Source organism: Sinocyclocheilus grahami, unplaced genomic scaffold, assembly GCF_001515645.1.
Source record: "Sinocyclocheilus grahami isolate Dianchi unplaced genomic scaffold, SAMN03320097.WGS_v1.1 scaffold32.1, whole genome shotgun sequence".
NCBI lineage: Eukaryota > Metazoa > Chordata > Actinopteri > Cypriniformes > Cyprinidae > Sinocyclocheilus > Sinocyclocheilus grahami.
The window spans coordinates 3,422,374-3,446,500 of NW_015505211.1; the positions used below are offsets into that span (position 1 = coordinate 3,422,374).

The 24,127-nt window shown below is 38.7% G+C and overlaps 1 protein-coding gene across 3 annotated transcripts in view; it reads right to left on the reverse strand.

The window, feature by feature from the left end:
- The window catches only part of LOC107577496 (homeobox protein cut-like 1), a 126,789-nt gene extending 103,553 nt beyond the window's left edge, over positions 1-23,236 (reverse strand). For 2 of the 3 annotated variants that reach the window (XM_016263573.1, XM_016263567.1), the window contains exon 1: positions 22,953-23,235. In XM_016263573.1, the coding sequence (XP_016119059.1) occupies positions 22,953-23,015 (63 nt within the window). In that variant the 5' untranslated portion in view covers positions 23,016-23,235. Of the gene's footprint in view, positions 1-22,952 lie in introns of all 3 variants that reach the window. The other variant, XM_016263581.1, reaches the window with a different exon arrangement.
- Positions 23,237-24,127: the final 891 nt, after the last annotated feature.

The following is a 24,127-nucleotide window of genomic DNA, read 5'->3' on the forward strand; positions in this document are numbered from 1 at the left end:
AGAATAGTACCAAAGAAATTCTACTATATATCTGGCTCAGTGGAGAAGCCTAAGAGAAACAGAGTGTGCCACAGGAATGGAATGTACCTACTTATGGCCACCTATTTCAGGCCTGGATGGAAATGGTCATATATGGTGAAGCCCTAGTCACATGGTCACTGCTTAAAATACATAAGTATATGTATGGAATGTATTGATTACCTTTGGAATGTATACATGAGAGTTCAAGACTGGACTCTGGAGTCACTCTGAGACTGGCTCAACTTTATATCTTTTTTTTTTGGGCATCAAATCCTCAAGACTTTTGGGAATAAGCTTTTTTTAAAGAAGTAACAGGAATGGAATGTACCTACTATGGCTGGGCAATAAAACGATAATGATAAAAATTGCGATATAATTTTCCTCGATAAAACGATAATAAGAGTTTGATAAATGTTTGATATATACTGTATGCGAACCAGATATCCAGATAGAATTTCTTTGGTATTATTCTCATAGACTACACTCAATTCAGTTATATTATAATCAATAAAAATATTCTACACCCGTAAACACACATGGCTTGTCCCAAGTAAGCGAGGTTCTTTGCAAAAAGAGCACAAGTGCTGCATTATTTTCAAGAATTTCATGACAGTCTGGCGTCTAACCACCACAAACTCTTCTGCATATTTGCATTTTAATACAAGGTTTGTTTATCCTGGAATCTCTGCTGTAAACTGAATTAATTAGATGTTCAGAATCATAACTGGAAATTAGCATAACGGGGCAGAGAGAAAAAAGAAGGAGGTGTTTGTTCTTCACAAGACAACAAGCAGTTAATTGTTGAGGGCTGGGGGCGCAGACGGTGACCTGAACTAGATATTACAGTGTAGTCCAACTGATTCAGAGAGACCAAACTGCATTGTTCTAATTCGTTGGTCATTCACTTGCATACACAATAAGAATGTGAACAACTCCACTATAATCAACAAAGCTGTCTATACTGCAATTGTCAGTGAAGCTGTCTACACTGCAATACATGACTCAGAATCAACAAAACAGTCCATATTGTAAAGGCACGACTTTGCGTACACTGCAAGAATTTGACTAAGAATCAACTAAACGTAGGACCCAATGAAATCTGTTTTATTTTTTCCTAAAATTTAAATAAAGTTGTTGTTTTTTTCCTCCCCATTTTTGTTTTTCTGGGCTCCATTTTAATGGTTAAATTAAAACTTTAGTAACCAAAAAGCATGTCTAATTAATTGAAATCATGACACTTATACAATTTAATAAAAATTAATAAGAAGTTTAACAAAACTTTATTTTTAAGGTCCTGTGATTTTTTCTTTTCTTTCTGGTAATCAAATGAGGGAATAAAACATTAATTAAATTTTTAATCAAATGAAATTAAAAATATTTTTTTTGGCAAACAAAGTAATGCACAACAGAAGTTTACTGTTAAAATTAACAGTAATTAACATGGAAGAAAAAAAAGATTTTTCCTAGATTTTAATAATAATTGTTTTATTATTTATTATTATTATAATATTCATTTCGTACATTATTCTGTACAGAAACATTTCTGTCACAATTTCTTCAAGTTAAACCATTTCTATGTGTGTGTACATAATAATATGATGGTAACTAAAAATAAAAACATTTACACTTCAAGTGTGCAACTTTGAATCAACAAAGCTGTTTACACTGCAAGTGATCAAATCTGAAGCAAACAAAACTAATAAAGGTTTGTTAGTTATAAAGGAACTGTTAAGTTGTAAATATGCCACTTGCTTTCAGTGTAAGCAGGGTCTAAGGGTGCTTTCACACCTGTAGATCGATTGCTTTGTTCCCGAAACAGGGATTAAAATTATTACAATATTGCTTTTTATTGTTGGTGCGGTTCGCTTTCACACGGAAAAGTTTTCTAAACCGACCAAATTTGTTAATACAAGTCACACGCGAGTAAACTGTTGTCTCATTGGTCAAAGTTCCATGGTTTATTTTCCGGGATTCCACTTAGCTGTCACGGCTGTCATCCGTCGGGAACGACAACAGCTTTTTTTTTGTAGCTGTCCTTATATTAATTTATCATTTTGAGCAGGAGTCCAGGATTCATCGGGAAAACATTTTTAAAATGCACCTACTAGGAAGAAGAGCAATAAGACGGCATTATAAAATGAAAAAGTGTGCTTACTGTTTTGGCGCGGATCCGGGCGCGATTGCATTGTTCACATACAGGTGCATCTCAATAAATTAGAATGTCGTGGAAAAGTTCATTTATTTCAGTAATTCAACTCAAATTGTGAAACTAGTGTATTAAATAAATTCAATGCACACAGACTGAAGTAACTTTCCAGAAGGCCAACAATTCACTAAAAATGTTTTTTTTATTGGTCTTATGAAGTATTCTAATTTGTTGAGATAGTGAATTGGTGGGTTTTTGTTAAATGTGAGCCAAAATCATCACAATTAAAAGAACCAAAGACTTAAACTACTTCAGTCTGTGTGCATTGAATTTATTTAATACATGAGTTTCACAATTTGAGTTGAATTACTGAAATAAATGAACTTTTCCATGACGTTCTAATTTATTGAGATGCACCTGTATTTCCAAACGAACCGAGCTAAGGGGGGAAACACGGCAGGTTCTGAAACAACGAGCCAGGTGTGAAAGCACTAAGACCTCCACAAAAGACGCCTTGTGGGCACTGTAATGGGGATGGCATTTCAAGTAATTCCAATGCTATTTTTTATTACAAAAAAAGTGTGTGGGAGTGAAAACAATAAGACAAGGGTCTCTTTGAGAGAATGTTTTCAATGGTTGATCAGTCAGCATGTACACACATAGAGATGCAAAAACACAAAAGATGGTGACATAGCAGGTGGATCAAAAACATATATCAGTTTACCAGTTAAATCATTACTTTAATCTTTCCATATTCCTTGACTGTGTTTCACCTATAAACAGCTCAACCAGTATTTTATGTCAACTGATCGAATCTACTCTTCATGTTTTCGGTTGGGGTTAAGCTCCCTTTGCGTATTAGTATGTGACTTCAGCACCTCATCTGCTGATTAGGCAGCTCTTGTATTTTTCACTTGTATTACAGCAGAAAGACAGGTAAAGAACTTTATGCAAATTAAGTGGGAAGAGACAGTGTCCTCCACAAGTGAGGGCTGGTCATTCCAGAAGACACGCACCATTGCATTAAAACAGAATAAAATAAAGTTCATCACACAGTGTATGAGAGCGATAACGTTCGTAATATTCCTAACCAAAAATGGACCACAATTCAATTCAGAGCCTTATTTAACTGCCTTGGTGGCTTAAAGAAAGAGTCCAGCGTTTATTCACCCTCATATCGTTCCAAACCTGTAAGATTTTCTTTCTTTCGTGGAACTCAAAAAGAGAAGTTTGAAGAATGTCAAAGTTGCTGTTTAATTTAAAGTAAAAGTGGATGGAGACCAGGGGCTGTCAAGCTCTAAAAAGGGAAGTACCACCTTAAAAATAACAGTTGTACATAATATGACTTCTTTTCGTCTTCTGAAGCTGATGCACTACATATCAGCATCACATCGATTATGAGCCTATATTAGAGATTTCTCACATTTATCTGCATTGTTAAATATTTCCCTTATATTACCTTTGCCATCATCTAACACCCACTTAAAGCTAATCTTTAATAAAAACACTAATAATTTAATAACACTGTAAATGTAATCTTTAGCTGATCTCAAAATGAATATCCCTTTTACATACTGTATAATGTTGTGATGCCCAAATTAACCTTTAATAGCATTTCAAATGACTGATATTTATCTCTTAGCTTTTTAATTTAGATTAATTTGTATAGAATTTTAATAGCATAACAAAATACTGGCTCAATATTGGCTTATAGGCATCAACTAGAATTTCAAATCTGTGCGTCTCCAATTGTTTTTTAGTGAACGGGTCGTGACGGGTTGCATAATCATATCAAACTGGATGCGATTCCAAATTATGATGTCAATGATGACATCAAATGAAACTGGTCCTCATGGGCTTTCATGAAACTTTCATGGAGGATATCATTTTGGCACTTACTACCTACAGGTCACTGAAAACTAAAAAAAGTGCTCACAGTGTACACAGGATGCGAGCAAAGATGTAAGGCAGTGTGTGAGGTAAACAGTAATCTGGCTGCTATTGTGTTGGCACTGGCATGTGTATATGTGTGTGTGTGTACTGGCTTTCTGCCATCGCCGGCTGTGACCTTAGAAAAGGTGCAGAAATACGACTGACCTTCAGCACGCCTCAGTCAATCAACCCTCATCTGAAACACTACACAAGTCCGACCTTCATACATCAACACAAACACTAGGTCTCTAACAGCATTTGATAGGGCAACAAAGAACTCCTCCTTTTGATTCGCTGCAAGGCAAACAACGTAAAACGCTTTTAATGCCTCAAAAGTTAGGTGTTCCTTTAGAGGGAATTTGTACTAAAAAGCTTGTTCAGTTAGTTTATTTTCATACAATTGTGGCAATGTAGCATTAGCAACCGCAAGAACTGACACATAATTGCTCACAAAAGTATAGTAAAGGAAGGGATTAAGAATGCATCAGCAGAAACGTTCCCGAGCCCGGAGTGGAAAAGCTCAACTCAAACACTGACTCAGCAAAAAACGAGCTGCTAACTTTAGTTCGGCGAGTGGCCAACACCCCCCCCCTCCCCCCAAGCTCCATCCCCATGACTCCACGCTGCCATAATATTCAGAACATTATTTTGATTGTGAATTTCCTTCCAATGCACATCTGCTGAGCTGCCCTGAACTCAGAATATGCTTACGTGCCATGTCTAAATACAAAACACAGTCAAAGGAATATGCAATATCGACATAATGGGAGACTGCTTGGGGAAACAAATGACACAGACCACGAAAACAGACGCGAAAGCAGCTGGAAAAAAACATGACGAGGATAAATTGGTGGTGAGCACTATTTTAGGGGCTTTTTGCTGCCTTTATTGATAGAACAGATGAGAGATCACAGGAAATGATTCGAGTTGGGCCGCTCGCTTATAAACACAACTCTACGAAATGTTGGAACATGTGTACTGTGCACCAGGCCAACTGTTAGTGAGCACTTTTGATAGATTACACTTTAGAGATGTCAAGAGTATAGTTCGAAGCCTAAAAACGGACATGGTGATGGAAAAAATAAAGAGTTGGAAGGAAAAATTATATTTCAATGCTTTTGCAAATAGCTCATTTAATTGAATTAGCTTATATTAAAATGTGAAAAATATGAATAAACTTTAAAAAATAAAAAAAATTACTGTACCTCAATATTTGCTGTGAAACTGGTATCAAAAATTGGTATTGGTTTTGATTGGGGTATTGATAATGACTACTGAAAATCTTGTCATTTATGACAACCTCCTTAATACTCACTTTTACAAAATCACATTACCGTCTTTGTCAAATTGTGGCAAATGCATGTTTATCGATGCATACCATAACTCACTGGATGCTCTGGAGGCATTGAAACAAAAATCTCTCGTCTTTTTTGGTCTTTGTCTGCGAGACACAGAAGAACACCTCAGCCCTCATTACCTCAATAATGTATGAAATGCGCTGCAGCCCACAGACTGAGCTCTCCGAACGCTTTAAGTATTTATCGTGAACAGAACACTATCAGAGCCGTTTCTAAATGGGCCTTCCCAGCCAGCTCTTTTTCAACTATGTTTGAGGGGATGACTGACCACCTCGACGTCGCTGTTTTTGTTGAAACACAGACGAGAACCTGCTGTACACCTGCCTGGCTGTGTGTCTATATCCTAGCGACAGAGCTGCAAGAACAATTAAGCCCATCGATGCTAAACTAACCTGAGCACATCAGTGAATGGCTGATAATCTCTGTGACCTATGGAGGGTTATTACCACCATAACTAGCCCAAACAAGCAACCTTAACCAAGATGGAGAGGATTTTCAAAGAGGGTTGACGGTCAAACCAAATTAGCTGAAATAATGGTGCCTTAACACGAAGCCAAAAAGGTATTTGGACAATGTGGAATCAGAAAAGATGACATTTTGAAGAATGCCTTTTTTTTTGTTAACACAATGAAAGTCAATGGGGTCCCATGTAGTTTTGGATCCCAACATTATTCAAAATATCTTAATTTGTGTTTCACAGATGAAAGTCAGTCATACAGGTTTGGAAAGACATAAGTTTGAGTTCTCAGGGGTCAAACCTCTCAATGCTTCCCTTTCCAGCACAAACTAAAGAGGAGTGAAGGAGATGTAGATGAGGAAAGCGCTGTTGCAATCCATCCATGCTTGTTTTCTTAAATTTGTTTTCCATTTCAAAGGCTGGTTTGCGATTTCAGCAATGCTCTCTTCTCAAAAACATCGGTCTGAATGGGATACAGAGAGCACAAGAGGGCGAGAAAGGAGAGAAATAAAGAGGCAGAGAGCAGAAGAGAGGGGTCCCCCTCTGCGTTGGCCAGCTTCCAGTGAAAGCTGTTCAGAACATGGGAAACATGGTGTCACAGCGCAGTCCAATCAGCTCGTCTGGCCTGCGGTTTTCCCAGCGAGTACCGTCATGAGCGCTCCTCTCCTTCTACGGGTCCGCTTTCACTAGCATGCCTCCGGGAACAACAAACTCACGCTGCCAAAGCACGACCACACGCACACACACACACACACACACACACACACACACACAATGGCAGATGCAAATGCATACACGCTAAAGTGAATGCACAAGTACTACCCCCTACTTTTTCTTAGGCCCAACTTTGCCAAAAACATCAGTTGGATTAGTCAGCAAAACAGTGCACAGTGCAGTGCAGGCTGTATGTGACGTCGCCAGAGGTACGAAGATGCAGAAAACTAAATCGCAACTAAAACAGAATAATAGTCACATGCAGGGTCCAAAAATGAACTTGTTACTATATATATACAGTATATATATATATATATATATTCCTCAGCCTTTGACGTGTGCGATCAATGTTGTGATCACTTGGTTCATCCGTGCAGAGTACGATAACACCAGTGTGACTTGAACATTTAAATTTGCGTTCGCGTTGCCATTGACCTAAAGAGAGCAGCTGTCTGTCATGAATGAAACAGCTTCAGTCTTTTCAGTCACACAGTATCATTATTTCTGTGTTACAAACATTCAAATCACAGAAGTACTGGGATAAAAGTTTATAGTTCAGATATAAACTGTGTGTATGGAAGCGATTAAAATAGAGTAAATCACCTTTTGAAAGTAATTTGACACTTCAAATGAAGATTTGTCGATTACATTGTTACGCCAGTAGGTGGCGAAAAGGGACTGTTAAAATGTATTTGTCTTTGAATCATACAAGAGATTCTTTCAATAACGCTGATTCATCCAGTAATGAAACAAGTACATCTTAAGTGAGTAATTTAATCATTAATTCATAAATTACATGTGATTTTGTTTAGTTGTCTAATGTTTTTTCTTCAGAATCATGAGAGAACCACAACTTCCACTGGGGGTTAGAAAAAAACTCCAGATTTATTCAGAATCATGCAGTTCTATTTTGCACACAAACAGCTCTTAAAGAGTTTAGTTTTTATGTAGCCTGTTTATTTTTGTTCATGGTATTCATCTCCAATAAATAGTTTGAAAAAAAGAGACACAGGATAAATGTTTGATATCATTATTTAATCACATTGGAATCGAAACTGGGAAACGGAATCGGAATTGATCAAATTCAAACGATACCCAACCCTACGCCCACTAGGGCTGTCAAAAAAAAAATTTGAACTTCGAATATTCATCGAATTTAAAATTAAAATCCACATTCGAATGCAACGTTTTGCAGTGTGCGTCAATTTTAGGTGTGCGTCAGGCAGCCTTATCAGTGGTCCACGAAATGCGACAACGATACAACCTAAGTGTCATTGCATTTTAATGCTTTTGTTAGCCTATCCAATTGAACCCACTATGCGGCGCTGCTACGTTGTTCATTCAAAATACTGCAGAAAAAGAGAACAATCAATGCGGGGAAGATGTTGTTTACGTCAAAACCAAAATCAAGCCGTTCACACAGAACGCATATTTATCGCATTTTCAAGAGGGACATCTATCACCATTGCACTCGCACAAGAGAACTGCATGTTTAGAAAGCTATGTAAAATGAATGTAAGTTCAACTTTTAAAAAACATGTCTCAAGACTTTATGGCGGTTTACCCCATCCCACTGCATCTCAAGTTTTTAAATTAAGAAAGTACTCTTTGTGATTGGATTTTGGTCCTTTGTAGCCTATTAAACTATACATACATACATACATGCATGATCCTGTTTTGTTTCTAATTGTTTAAGCAACTTTATTAATTATATAAGGTTTATAAACATTATTTTAAACATTATGCACTTTTTTCAAAGATAGTCGTGTTATTTTATTATGCTTTCAAGAAACGTGCATAATATTTTTCTCAATGTGGCCTCAGGAGAGAAGCCAAAAACCTTTTTTCCCCCTAACTGAAATTATGCCTTTTAAATTGGAATATAATTCGAATATTGATCATATTTAAGTAAAAAATTCGTTTTTCAGCCATTTTGACAGCCCTAACGCCCACCCCTACCCAGTAACGTTGTTGAGGCTTTTTCTTCAAGCATCTGAAAAAACGAGCGCATCTGATTTTGCTCCCCGACAGTGGCGTTGCAAAGGGATCTCATTATAATATTACTGCCCCTTAATCTGTAAGTTTCCACCCATGGCGCAGACATTTTGATTTCGCAAGCGACAGCGGTGTACTAGTTCTAATGCCATGGCGAAAGTTTGAGCAAAACATGCCAACTGTTCTGCCTTTGGCTGCACAGACGAGCACAGAACACTATTTAGAGTCCCAGCCTCAGAGGAGACAAGAGAGCAGTGGATTTATTGATGTATTTACTGTATATTACGCTGCTGCCACACAAATCCGTATATCAGAGGTTTAAACTAATACGGTTTAAAACGCATGATTTCAGCGTGATAGACATGATAATCAGAACAAAAACAGATGTTTTTAGCAGGTACAAGCTGTAAGGGCGCAGCTCTATTCTGGAAAAGGGGGCGGGGAGCAGCAGCTCATTTAAAGATTTAAAGAGACAGGCACGAAAAACAGAGTGTTTCTGCTTCCACTCAAAATAGGAATTTTCAAAATGATATAATAAATGATCTGTGGAGTATTTTGAGCTGAAACTTCACAGACGCATTCTGGGGACACAGAGACTTATATTACATGTTGTAAAAAGGGGCATAATACGTCTCTTTTAAACAGCACCTAACACAAAAAGTGAAGAATTTTAATTTAACTAAATTCAAGGAAAATTACATATGTAAATAACATCCTAGACACACTTATGATGGTACATTTTACACTGAGGGAAAAGCTGTTAGACAAGCATCTCAAGTCTCAGAGTTCTTTTGTTGGTAGGTGTTTTGAAAGTCTTTGATTTCAATCATTCACATCACTTATCTCAGATTATTACTCTAATCATGTACTATGGCAGTTTAATGGCCAAAAACATATTTTTACCCGTATTTGGCTTGTGGAGAGTGTGCATTTTGAACCTTGGTCACATGACTTGTGCCGTCCTCAATTCAAGGAACATTCCAGCGATTCTGAACTTGTTTGAACTTCCTGGATATGACAGATCACTATCAGACATTTCTGGATGGATCCTCAAAATTGGAATTAGCATGAGATCAGTAGTTTAAATCTTGGAGCTCCTGGCAGTGCAAATAGTGCAGAACATATTTCCCAGAGACTTGAACCAATGACCAACGGAAGTTATACAAATCGAAGAAACGTTAGGCAAAACAGGGTGCTTCTACTCATCGAGTCACCGACTCTTTCTCACCCCCCGCCCACCCCCCCATCTCTAACCTCGGATGCAGGTCGTGTAAATCCATAACAATACGCACATTCCAGCGTAACAGATAATGCATCCCTCCATAATGGAGGTCTTAGATGCATTTGGAACGAGTATCTGTGTGTAGACGTGTGTTTAACTGAGATAATACCTCAGTGTAAGTGAAAGTCCTGGATTAAAAGCGAATATAAGCCACCTGATTGCTCGCAAAGATAAAACAGACCTCTAAATGAGGGATTGAGATGTTTTAGGTGGGCTGAGGTCACAAATCGTACCATCAGAACTGGATGTTCCGTTTTGTTAAGATTTTCCTATTTTTCTTTTGATTGCCAGTTTGTCTACACTGTTCTTACAAACAAGGCAAAAATAAGACAAAACAATATGCTTTTAAATAACTTTCTTTGCGTGCACATTTGGGCGGCATTATGCAAATATTTCCACATAGTGAGGTAGATATGTGGGGGCATGTTAGAATGAGCCGTTTTAGGGGGGCGTGGCAGAGTCTTAACTTTGATAAAGAATATCTCGTTGGTTTTGAGACTTTAGTCTTTGCAACTTCAGGGATCTTATCTATGCACAATCAGCTTGTAACACTCCAAAGAGAAAGGAAAACTTGAAATCGCATCATATGACCCCTTTAAAAAAAAATTTTATTTTAAAATAGATTTTTACCTATTTTACATGAATATCTTAGTTTACACTGGCAACATTGATTGTTTGGTTGAAATTAATTACCTTTCGCTAGAAACTTCAGATTTCTAAGTTTCATTAAAAGTCTGGGGAAAAAATCAACACATTGAGATGCTAAAGATCATTGAAAAACTGAGATAGGGAATATCATTAAAAGTCTGTGAAAAAAAAAATTATTTAGCTAAATTATCACGGCCTACATCTTAAGAAACATCAATGTTTTGCCATATGAACAATCAGAGATAACAGTAGCGTCCCCACAAACAACCAAATTTGAAGGTCCGACCCTTCCCCCCCCCCACGCCTGTATCGATATGTAAGCGCAAGCCATCGGCAGAACAAATCAGCAGAGCAGCGCCAGGGTCACTGTTTCTCCACCCCCCCCAACATGGAAATCCATGTCAGTCTCCCTCCCCATGGGCACCATTTGAAAGTTTAATATCGTTTTCCAGCCACTAACGGCATCTGGCTTCCATTTCCACTCCTCCTGGAGGTTTTCAGGTCACTAATAATAACTGTTTCAGGCAAAAGTGAAAGTTCAGCCAAAGTCTAGCTCCAAGCCAGATCAGGGAGCCCTGCTGCCGCTGAGTGTGAGGTGGAGCAGCCCGGTTCCCTAGGCACCGAGGGCCCCCGCAGAGGATTTGTTTTGTTTGGGTCTTTAAAGTGCTGAGCCCAGGCTGGCAAGGGACGTCTGGAGTAAAACCCAAAAGTGTGTGTATGTGTATGTGTGTGTGTGTGTGTGTGTGCTCATGAGAGAGTGAAAGTAAGACAGAAGGGAAAAAGTGCGGACAGGAGGTTAAAGGGTCTCCTGATTATTTCCCATTCTCACAGAGCACTTAAACCACAGCTGGGTTCAAACTCTTCGTCATGGCTACCTGAGACTCTCTGAGAATAGTAATGGAGCGAGACGGCACTCGAAAGTTCTGAGGTGAACTGTTCCGGAAACTTTGAGACTTTCCGAAATGCTGTCTTCCCCAACCCCCAGCGGTTCAGACTTTCCTGCTGGGGAACTGCAGAAAGCTGGTCTAAAATAAGTGCTCCCAAAACCTCTCCTAACTTTGACCGGTCTTCCTGAGACCAGACAATAACTGTAAGGAGCAAATTGAAGTGTAATGTTTATTTTCTCAGAAACTGCACTAAATTCTTCCAACCAAAAAAAGTTCCCTGCTCTGAGCTTTAGAAATATTATCTTACCCTGTTCTGTGCAGAAACAGAAGAGGATCCAGAGAGATCTGGTTTATGTTCCCCTGTTATGAAGATTAACCTTCTTTATGGACACAATTACTCATCCGTACAGGATAAGACCGCGGCTAAATTAGGAGCCACCATCATATCACATAATGTACTGAGCATCTGGGGCTCACGGTTTCCAACGAAAACTCTTGTTTTTACAGACAGTATTCTCATTAGATTATAGAGGCTTAGCCAGTTTACGTGATTGTGCTTATGAAAAAAAACTCACGTTATACACTACTTTTTAAAAGTTTGGTCTCAGTAAGATTTTTTTTTTTTTTATTTAGCCTATATTTTAATTTAGCAAGTATGCATTAAATTGATCAAAAGTGACCATAAAGACAATGATAAAAAGAGTTCCATTTAAAAATCAATGCATTTCTATTTCAAATAAATATTGAAAATTATAAATGTTTCTCAAGCACATGGTTTCTGAAGGATCATGTGACATTGAAGACTGGAGTAACGATGCTGAAAATTCAGCTTTGCTATAACAGGACTCAGTTAAATTTTTAAATATATTCTTAAAAAAAAATATTTTAAAATGTAATAATACACAATAAATGCAGTCTTGGTGAGCATAGGACCCCAACCCCAAATGCATTTTTAATATAAAGACTGCAACATACTCTTATGACAACTTTTGTAAGAATTTGTACAACACAGTGACGTTATGCAAGGGTACAACTTTTTTTTTTCGCATTACAATCATTATTGCGTTTACGGTTACATTTATGTTACATGTGATTTCTTTTTATTTTGCCATCAGCATCTTATAGGACCAGGTGACCCCTAAACCAGCCTAATAATTCTCTTCTTCCTTAAAGGGATAGTTCACCAAAAATGTCAATTCTGTCATTTTGTTCATCACACCCTCATTTCATTCCAAACCTATATATCTTTTTTCTTCTGCAGAACACAAAAGAAGATATTTTGAAACAACAAAACACTGGATCCCATTGCCTTTCATTGTAGAGACAAAAAAAACATGGAACAACATAAGTGTGAGTAAATTACAGAACTATCCCTTTATGAACAATACGTTGTAGTTTTTAATGTAGTTTTGCACATGCCTAAACCACATAAGTCAAAAGGCCACATGGCCTCAATTCGAATCTATATTTTTTTACGCTTACAAATCTTACTTTTAAACATAAATTAGGTAAATGCATCACAATGAAACGTATGAAGGTTGCTGTGCGTGTGCCCTTCCTTCCAGTTCTTATTGGGGAAGGCTATTTATATCTCTAGGATTACGCACATGGTACAAGGTTAAAAAGAAATTTGGCATTGAGTCTGGAGTGGAACTGTGTCTGGGTCTGCTGGTTAATCCATTCATTTAGTCACAAAAACACCTGTTTATGCGAGACAGCGAAGTTAAACAGCAGTCCAGATGTCTCTCGACAGAACGCACTCAAAGGAAGTAGCCGCGCAAGACCGTCGGACAAAAGAGTGTGTCACCTTACGTCAGGTATCCTGATACCGCCACGGCACTTTCTCAGTTGGCAATCAAACCAAGGCTATGTGCCAACGAGAGAGTCTGAATGCGAAATGACAGAATGAAAGTGAAGGAGAAACATTGAGTGCAAAAAGAAAAAAACTTGGGTCACCCCCCAAAGAGTTGGCATCTTATGTAACCCAACACAAATGTGAATCATCCTTCATCTGAACACACAAGCTGTGAACATCCCTCACTTCCCGCAAACAGTCTTCAACTTCAACAATCCACAAACCACCGACTGCACAAAAAAAAAACTATCGGCTGCTGTCAGAATTACCAACCGGCAATGCGAAACACAGGCCACAGCTGACCTACTTATTCACACCTGATTATGCTGGCACACTACACACAATGCAATATGGCGCTACATCCTCTGTCCCATGCCACGGTCAGCAACAACGCAGGGCTGTTTCAGCAGTCTGAGTACATTTACAGCTGACGGCCGCTGATGGAAACTCCAGCTTTTCAATCATCTCTCACAGCGAGCGGTAAGAAAGGGAGAGAGAGAAGGAGAGCGAGAGAGATAAAGAGAGAAAGAGAGGTGCGCGCCTCCTCCTCGCCTCAGCTGAAATGGACTGTTCATAGCCCCCTAAGAGCTGGGCTTTTATCAAACATGGCATGTGAGTGAGATTCCAGCCTCTCGAGTCTCCCACACATTAACAGTTCCGACTGCGAGTCTTCTCCCGCTGCCGCCGTGTGCAATCGATACTCTGATATTTAAAGAGCAAATACAATCTCTATTTTTCAAACAAAATCTCACCCAGTAAATTATCGAGCGAGAGATGACGTCTGCCTGCAGTTTGGACCAAGTACGAGATCATGACGGCTCATTTTATGTTTTGTGTTGAGATAAACAGCGGTTTGGCTTCACTGCTAGCTGGTTTCACCAATCACTCGCAGTTGAAGCCAACATGAAACAGCGTTCACAAACAATTTTAGTCAAGACATAATTCAAAGGATAACAAAATTGCAATGTAGGGAAAGAAAAATGACAGTTTGGTGGCATCAGTTCAGAGGCAAAGCAAGTTGTTACTTTAAAAATAAATTGTCGAATTATGACGGGGGTTTTTTATAACGTTTTTTTTTCTGTGGAATAACTTGAACTTGTTTACAATAAGACCCAGAACTTGCATTTACAAACAAAGTAAATATGGCCAATTTTCATTTCATTTTGAAGTGGAATCACCGATAACTAGCAGTGTGGCATTAAAGGTGCAGTAGGAGATCTTGGAAAATGCTAACTTTAGCCTGATAGCACGGAAAGCGAACGTCCCACCCTCCCTGCAATCGCCGTCCAAAGCCACGCCCCCTGAACGCATATACGCTCACAGACCAGAATACCAGAAACAACATAACTGCAATAGGCTACATCAGCGGGTCCCAATTCCAGCCCATGTTCCGAAGTGAAGTAAACTTCAATGGATTTCCCCTGCTCAGGGAGTAGGGAGCAAAGAACACTGTGTAGGGATCATATCGATCGGAACACAGTTCATGCACGTAGCTCTCTTCTAACGAGCTGGTTATCTGAATCGGGTGTGTTAACTAAGCTAGACACGCAAAATATGCAGAGCGGGGGAACGCGAGGACTGGAATTGGGAACCGATGGGCTACATCATGTGTCATTCAAAGGTGAGAAAACTTTAAAAGTACTACAATACCAGGAAGGATGATTGGGTTGTTGATGTTTGTCTGCCATTCTCGCTCTGTCTGCACAGCGTGCGTGAACGTGCTGATGACGTATCCTGTCTGTGCGAACCGGGTGCGCAGAGGTATGCTAATACATACATTGACAGGCAAGTAGGAAAGCTAATTAAAATGCTTGGACCGAGCGTTTTGACTGGACAAACATTTCTTTGTCCTACGCCTTCCACAGAATATATAAAAAATACAGATAAAGACATTTAGACCTAGGGCTGTTGCGGTGAGGGAATTTCCCTTGCAGTAATTTTGAGTGGCTCAATAGCGCGGTATGCGGTATTATCGCCATACACACACATATACATATATATATATATATATACAGTGGGGGGAAAAAGTATTTAGTCAGCCACCAATTGTGCAAGTTCTCCCACTTAAAAAGATGAGAGAGGCCTGTAATTTTCATCATAGGTATACCTCAACTATGAGAGACAAAAAGAGAAAAAAAAATCCAGAAAATCACATTGTAGGATTTTTAAAGAATTTATTTGCAAATTATGGTGGAAAATATTTCCACCTGCACGCACACGTTCTAGACGGGCTGTTAGTCAGTGCAGTTACAGTGTTGTGCCACAAGGTGGTGGTAAGGGACTGTTTTTGAGTGAGTCTTTAAACCGGTCTTTCAACTACACGTTCAAAAACGCCGATTCATTCATTCAAAGAGAGACGTAATGAAACATTTTAACTTTGAGCGCCACTTTAGAAGGCTCAGCTGACCAGCTATGCTTCGGTGCTAAGACAGAGATTTCGCTTTCCTTGGACATGACAACATATTTTCACAAATATATATATGACTCGGCCTGGAGGACAGACGCAAGTAATCGCACACGCTCAGTCGATCTCTCTAACTCATTCACTGTCTGTTTAGCCTTGTTAAGTGCAAATCTACGAAGCCGCTGTACAAATCAGCATGGTACATATTATGTTATCATTACTAACTTGTTTTAATATTCAGTCCACATGCATGAAGTGTAAAACGAGAAGGGCATAACCTTACGAAAAAAGAAAACACGCAAAAATCGCGGTTGCTGCAGTTCTTGCATTCCTCTGCGGTTTCCTCGTCAATAGCGCGATATTGTGGTTATCGCAACAGCCCTATTTAGACCACTTAACTTAATGATTGCCATCGGGATGTGAAGAGACTTTCAACCAACATAACAAAAAATGTTTCTGAAGACAATCACCTATTGCTACTTTAAGCTACTTTCATGATTAATTTAACAAGAAACAGTGTTCTCAAACTATTTTAGTTACATAATGTGGCACAATTTAAAGATAACGATACTCAATGATGTAGGCCAAAAAAAATAAGTTTGGTGTCTTCAGTTTGGAGATGGAACAACTTGTTACTTTATGAATAAACACCACATAACACTTACAATGAGACCTAAAACACATATTTAGAAAGTAAATACAGTCCATTTTGATTTCATGCTGATTTCAAGAGGCAAAGTTGCCAATAATTAGCCGTCTTGTTTACCCCTAACACCAACAATTTGTGGTTTAACTCAGCATTAAAATGTGTTTGCAAGCCTTTGTATGTCTGTAATGTGACATACTTCTGGTATGGTATGGTTACCTATGGTAACAGAATATTCAAATGATCTAAAGGGGTTATATTCAATAGATTTTGACTGAAACAAGCAAGTTGGTGAAAAGACGTCAGTCGTAAAGTCGTTTCAGGCTCAGAGCTAATTATTGTATTATAAAGATTACAAAGACAAACAACCAGAAACATACATTAATAAACGTAACTTTAAAAATTTTGATTTCATGTTAACTTTAGAAAACAGCTTCATAGCTAGCGAAGTTTCATTTGTTCACAGATTTTTTTGCAGAAATTTCCAGATAATTCCAAATGAGAGTAAACCGTGGGTTGCTGTAAACGACATATTGACCACCGGCGACAACAGCAGACTAGGACAAGATGAAAAAGCATCCAAACACAAGAAGATGCAACTCATTAGTTTTTTGCACAGTAAAGTCACAGGCTTTGTCAAGGCCTTTGATCTCCATGGTTGTGATTTTTTTAAACATATCTGCGGCGAATTAGGGTGGTGCGGCGGAGCCTCAAAATGGCAGCGAAGACTAGAAATAAAAACATGCTCTTCTCATCGTAGACTTGGTGAATCTTGTCTGAAAACAATGGATCGGGTTGCAGTAAGAAACGTTCAAGGACGGGGCAATCATAACAAATGTTAGTTTGATCCAGCTAGGTTTAAATTTGTTGTTCATGACAGAATCTAAATGTACAACTTGCATAAAAGCACTGTAATTTTTGTTTAATGCAGCCATTAAAACCGATAAATCCAAATGACACAGAACAGATAACATTGAACAAGAAGACAGTCGTAATGATTCTTAAGTATAAAATCTGTTTTTAGTGACAATATACAAAAAGACCATTTGGACTAAACTTCCCTTTATCTCTCTCTCGCTCCTTCGCTCAGGAAAGAGGGCAATCGGAGCAGATCTCTTTCCCATGGCTCTTAATTCAGAACTACTTCCCTCAAACTCTTTCCAGATGTTTCTGAACAGAAGCAAATAAAACGCTGTTCTAATCTTTTTCCACAGTCTATCACAGTAATAACCTGACGCATTGTTTTAACACTATTTTACATAAATATTATTCAGCAGTCCATTTTCTCCCATGTTCAAGGCTTTAAGTAGTTTTTGAACAACCACCAGGAAACAAATGTTCAAGACCTTTATTTTTTTTTTTATTATAATTTCACTCAAGAAAGCCTGTAGGTCAGAACTTTTTATCCATGAGGAATTGATGGAATCGTGAAAAAATGGCTTTAAATGTCAAAGGCTACATTGAATGTAAGCTATCTAAAACAAACAAAATAGGATGTTTGACTATTAGTTACATTATCAAATAGCCAGTGTGGTGATGTCATCAACAAAGGAAGAGCAAATTTATCACATTTTAATTCAAGTTTACAAAAACATTTTTCAATTTGAAATAAAATGCACCGATACATTATTTCACAATTAAACTAGAAACATGCATCAAGAAAGTAAAAAAGGGTCTACTTGATTTTTTTTTTACTTAAAAATGCCTTTTGACTTTAAAGTTGAACACAAAAAAGACCATTATGGTACCAATAAACTTTAGTTTTCTTTTGCAATTTGCTCTTTTTCTCAATTCAGCTGCCGTAAAACAAATCAGAGGCGTTAAATTCCTTCAAACTGGAAGAATTTCCAGAGTGCACGGGCACGCAGACCAAACACGCCATAAAGTACGAATGAAAGAAAGCAAGAAAGAGAGAAAAAGAGAGGAAGAGAGAAGGGGGTGGGAGGGGCGAGCGCTCTCATCCCCTCCTCCAACTCGGGCTCTATTTGAAATGGACGGCTAATTATGCTGGTGGCGTCAGAGTTCTGGCTTCCCTGTGTGGGGCGGGAGGGGAGCGGCCCCCCCTGTGAAACCTCAGCCCTCAGACACAGCAAAAGGGGGCAGTCAGTGAAGTAATGACCGTGTGTATGAGTGTCTGAGAGAGGGTGACGGCGAGAGAGAGAGAGAGTGTGTGCTGGCACATGCCCCCCCCATTCCCATTGAATTCTTCCTGCCATCTTTATCTCCAGCAACCGACTGCAGACCGATCAGCAAAGGAAAGTGGGGTCAACACACACACCTATAAAAAGCTCTCGCTTAAAACACTTTCATTAACTAGGCCTATATAGCCACTTCATATTACATATTCCAGTAGAAAATATCTATTTAAGCACATATTTATCTATAAATATATATTTAAGCACACACAGCTTTATCTTATACACAAGCTAAAATACATTGGGGGCCGGTGAACGATTCCCTCTTTAGACAGAATAAAAATACATCATCATCAAGTATTTATCACAGAGGACCGGAGTCCCCTTTAAAGGAGCTATCCTCACGCCACCATTGCTGGCCTACAATGATCGCATTGAGATGGCAGACAACTACACCCAGAAAAAACACTTCTTATTTTAGATCGCAGCACCTCCCAGAGCAGGTAATTCAAATAGTATGGGATTATCGGCCTCTGGGCTGATCTGGTAGTAGAACAAAGGTGCTCAAGTACCAGATCTGAAATTGCTAACCTATTCTTTTCAGCGACAAGCACCGCTACTTTTTTAAATAACCAAAGCAAGGCAACAGACTGAATCTCCTGTCACACACAGGAAAGGAAACTGTACAGATGGACCTTATACTGCATACGTAATATTCGTCATATCTTTACAAATATGAAAAGGCTATCAATGTATACAGTTTACAAAATTCTTTACAATTCGGTCAAATTTAGACCAAATAATATAACTGAAAATGTTTTGTGTTTTCTCAAAAGTGCATTTCAAGATACTCAAAGGTACTTGCAGAATTTATTATCAGTATAAATTGAGTCAGTTGAACTGGTTTATTATAGTATTAATGTCTTTACAAAGATAAAAAGCTACTAATGTATACAATTCACAACAAAAGTTTTTTTCCTGTATAATTCGGACAACCACTACAGATTGACTTTAAGCAACATATGTAACATTCTTCAAGCCTTTACAAATATGAAAAGGCTATTAATGTACACAATTCACAAATTGTATCTTTTTCTGAACACTTTTGTCAAATATTGAGCATATAATGGTAACACTTTATTTTATGGTCCAATTCTATTAACTATGATGTTTGCCTCAATAACTGCTTATTAATAGTTAGTTTTTAAGTTTAGGTATGGGGTAAGATTAAGGGATCTAAAACATGGTCATGCTGAATAAGGCGGTAATAAGTGCTTTATAAGTACTAAACAGCCAATATGCTAGTAATATGCATGCTAGTTAATAGTGAGAATTAGTCCTTAAAATAGTGTTACCCAAATAATATCTGAAAATGTTGTTTTCTCAAAAGTCCCTATTCAATACACTCAAAAGGGATTGCAGAATTTATTATCAGTCTAAACTGTGAAATTATAAAAATACAAAAGTCAATTTAAGTGCTTTACTATATTCTCTGTCTTTATAAATGTTAAAAGGCTACAAATTTTCACAAAAAAAAGAAATTCTGTACAATTCTGGTCAAATTTAGACCAAATAATATATCTGAAAATGTATTTGGTTTCCTCAAAACTACTTAAACCAAAGGGCCTCGCAGAATTTTTTATCAGTCTAAATTGCTAAATCAGACAAATACAAGAGCCAATTGAAGTGCTTTACTTTGAGGCTAAATTTGGAGAGGCCACATGCAAATATGTGTGTTGTTTTGGGGCCTCATCATATATTTGGCTTGGTTTTGAAGTGGTCAGGATCCGAGTCTGTGCGAATGTTTGGGGTGGGCTCCACAGAGATGCTGTTGTTCTATTCATCTTTCATGTCAGCAATAAAACCATGCCTAAAAGACACGTGGTGACATCACTGCTCACTTTTTCGGGACTTTCCCCATTCTTTCAAATCCAGTCAGGTGTCAGTCAGACAGTTATTACTAAAACAGTCAAAATACAGGTGCTCAATTCATTAAGTGATGTTTAATGAAAACACTCCATCTGCAAGTGATGAACCACCTCCTCAAAAATATTCAAATATCTTTCATCATTCGTGTACTCATCTAATAAATTATTACCCAAGATTACAAGTTATCAGTTAATTATCTATTACAGTAAGAAAAGTGGATGACGGCGCATTCAACTACGAGTATAACGTCTGGCAGCCTAATCTGCTAAAACTCTTCACAGGCATACTGTACAAGATCTCAAAGATATAGCAGCGCCATTCATACGGTAACCACAGAGGAACCGAAAACGCAACAGATTACACTCTTATGGTGTTTAGGTACACAGTGTACCACAGCCGGCCCATGTGCCCCTCATTAAAGATATCAAACACATTTTAAAGTCATCACAGGGGCCCAATGCAGGTCCAGACAAGAGAGTCTACTACTCACATCTTGATGGTGGCAGAACTGCCTGCGTCAATCGCTAATCTCTCTGAGCTGACGCACGAAAACTCGGGACCACACACCAAGTGAGGTACACTAACACCTCACCTGCATTCGCAGACCTCAGATCCACATGGTGACAGGACATGGCAGGTGACACCAACAAACAAAAAGTTTGGGATATATGAGACACAGGTCTGTTTGGAGTCACTGGGTTGTGGAAATTATAACTCAGACGACTTTATTTCACTGTCTGGTGCGGTTTTTGCAGGGTAATATGAGACATCTGATTCACATCGAGGCATCAATTAAGCGTGAATCAGTAAAGTTAATCAGAAAAAAACAAGAAATAAACACACTAAAAACATTCTAAAAAATAAGATTTGAATAGAAAAGACACAAAAGTAGCAAGAGAGAAAAATTAGATGATAAATAGTGTCCATGACATCATCAAAGCCTGAACTTGCTGATGCCAGTTCTTATCAGCCTGGGACACAGATAGAAAGAGAGAGAGAGGAGGGAGAGGGAGAGGGAGAGAGAGTGGAGGGAGGGAAGGAGGGCATTGAAAATTTAGAGTCACCACATCAGAATATGCCCAGCTGTGTGTGTGGTCCTTTTATATTCAACACTATATGTCTGAACCCTAATTGAATAAATGATTTTCCAAGAACACAACATAATCAAACAGCAAAACATCTGACATGCAACGAGTCGGGCAATGTTTGACTATTACAGATTAATGTTACACAAAATCCGAATAGCATCTCTAAACATATTGCAACACATGCACATATAGAGCATTCTACATTCTGCTTTAATTTAGTAGGCTATCATATTAGCATATTTGACAAATATGCAAAATACTTTTAACGCAGAAAACCTAATCGATCCCAAAAGAGCTCGTTTTCTTGTTACTGTCCAATGACATCGATTTCTAAATAATATGATATCGTTTTTTAAATGACTCGTGAGGCTTATGAAGATTTAGAAATGGTTACTGGTAAGAGGAAATTTAAAGTTCGATCGGAAAATAGGTCAGCGTTTTTTTTTTTTTTTGGCTAAGCTTTGCGACCTCAGTTCATAAATACATAAACTCTTAATCAATAATTGATATAATCATGGGTCTATTGTTTATGCCTATCCAAACGCGACAAATGTACTTCATACTCCTACAGCACGAACACTACAAATATCGAAAGAGTTCTGACTTTGACAACCAATCAATTTTAAAAACAAATACCACATTAAACCAAAACAACTGCAGGGCAAACCGAATCTTCACATTCCCACCTGCGTTTAAACGCTCCATAGTTCTGTAGAACGACTTGAACAAGTTATATGTGAGGGGGGGAAATAGTGAAATTGCATTAAAATAGTTTTGACGAGCTATCTGTTCGGGCTCTGTAACTGAATAACTTAGTAAACCAGCAACACATCTATATTTAACAAAAACGTTCATCTGTTCGTGTTTGTTTGTTTTGTGTTTAATTGTTCCTGTCTAGCGCAGGTTTAGCAGCCAATTCCGTCTACACGTTAAACTTACCTACTAAGCTGAACTTAGCGTTTGCTAACTTCATAAACTTCTAAAGTCACACAAAAAGTGCTGGTAAACCATAAATGAGGCGAAATCTAAAAAGGAAGGCAGTCTAACACCTCTCTCGTTACTAAGCAATAACGTCTCGGTCCAGCACAGCGCCACCCGTGTAGCGCGACACACTTCTAAACACAAAATTATTTCCACAAACATACTGTCTAAATCTCTTCAGCACAAACTATTCCCAAAACATCCCGGGAATGGAAAGGAGCCGGAAAGAATAGGGAAACCTTCGGCCTCCCGTTGCCAAAGTGGCCGCATCCACCTTGACCGTGATGGTTGATCGATGGGAATTGAACAAAGAGGATCAATTTCCGATCAGCGCGAGAGAGCCGCTTTAATCAATGGGCACCGAACCCGGCGAAAGAGCCGACGCGAGAGCAACGCGCCCACACTCTCAGCGCGACGCTCCCCGGGACCGGCTTACCGGCACACACAGCGAGTACAAAGCGAAAGGGAGCTGACCTGGAGCTGCTGCAAATCAAAGCGTTTCCAATATTGAAACATCGATCCCGCATTGGCCGCCATCTTGAGACATATTGAGACGGAATGAAAGGCTGATAGAGAGAGCGCGAGAGGGGCTGGAGTTCAGCGCGAGAGAGAGAGAGAGAGAGAGAGGCGGGGGAGCGCGCGCAAAACACGGAGCGGAGCAGATCGAACGGCGCGGGCGCGCGCGGAATGGAGTTATCGAACGCCAACCTGCGATATTGAATAGGGCTACTGAAAACAATTATTGAGACCGTCCTAAATAAAAGGCAGAAAACGCGGGATGGAGTTTCCGCGTTCAGTCGAGCTCCCCGTGTCGCAGGAGAGGGAGGGGGATGCTGGATACGTTTTCATCCGTTAAAAGAAGAGAGTTTACACGGTTATTGATTTTTTATTATCACCATAGATAGCTATTACGAGACGCTAATCAGATCTGACGCGACGCGCGACGCGCAAACGCAACGCGCAGCTTGAGTGTTTTTATGTTTCTCATGGTCAGATGAAGAACCTTCTGGCCTGTTGTTGTATTCGTACCTGATATATTGATCTTTAATCCTATTGAAAATATATCGTATGTTCTTGTGTGTACGCTATTGTCTTATATTGGTTTTTCTGTTGGTTGTCTATATGTCCAGTTACCCTCTCTTTATACTCAAAAACCAATACATCTATTATATTGATTTTATGGGCATTCTTGCGTGAAGAATGTGGATACGTCGATCGATAGCTTAAATAAAACGAAACACAATCTAATTCTTCTCCATAGCCTATAAATACTGCATGAAGCAATATGCATTTAAATGATTATGGGCGGTGTTTAAGATGGTGGCATTAGATGATTTGATGTTATAACATAAACCCTTGTCCGGTCGATTCCTGATGATTTGTAAATACTGCTTTTGAACTTGAACTTGGAGAGCAGCGCCCTCTATTGGTCGTCTGTAATATCGTCTCACCTCATTGTTCATGGTACATGGTGATCCGATGTCGTTGTATTAATTGTCACAATTAGTGATGATAACCAATCACTGCTTAGCCAACAATGTTAATTGCTGGACAGTGATTACACTGATTACCTAAATACATAATTTATTGAGCAAAATTATTATTATTTTATAAGTAGTGGTAAAATCCAATCACTATTTAGCCTGTGA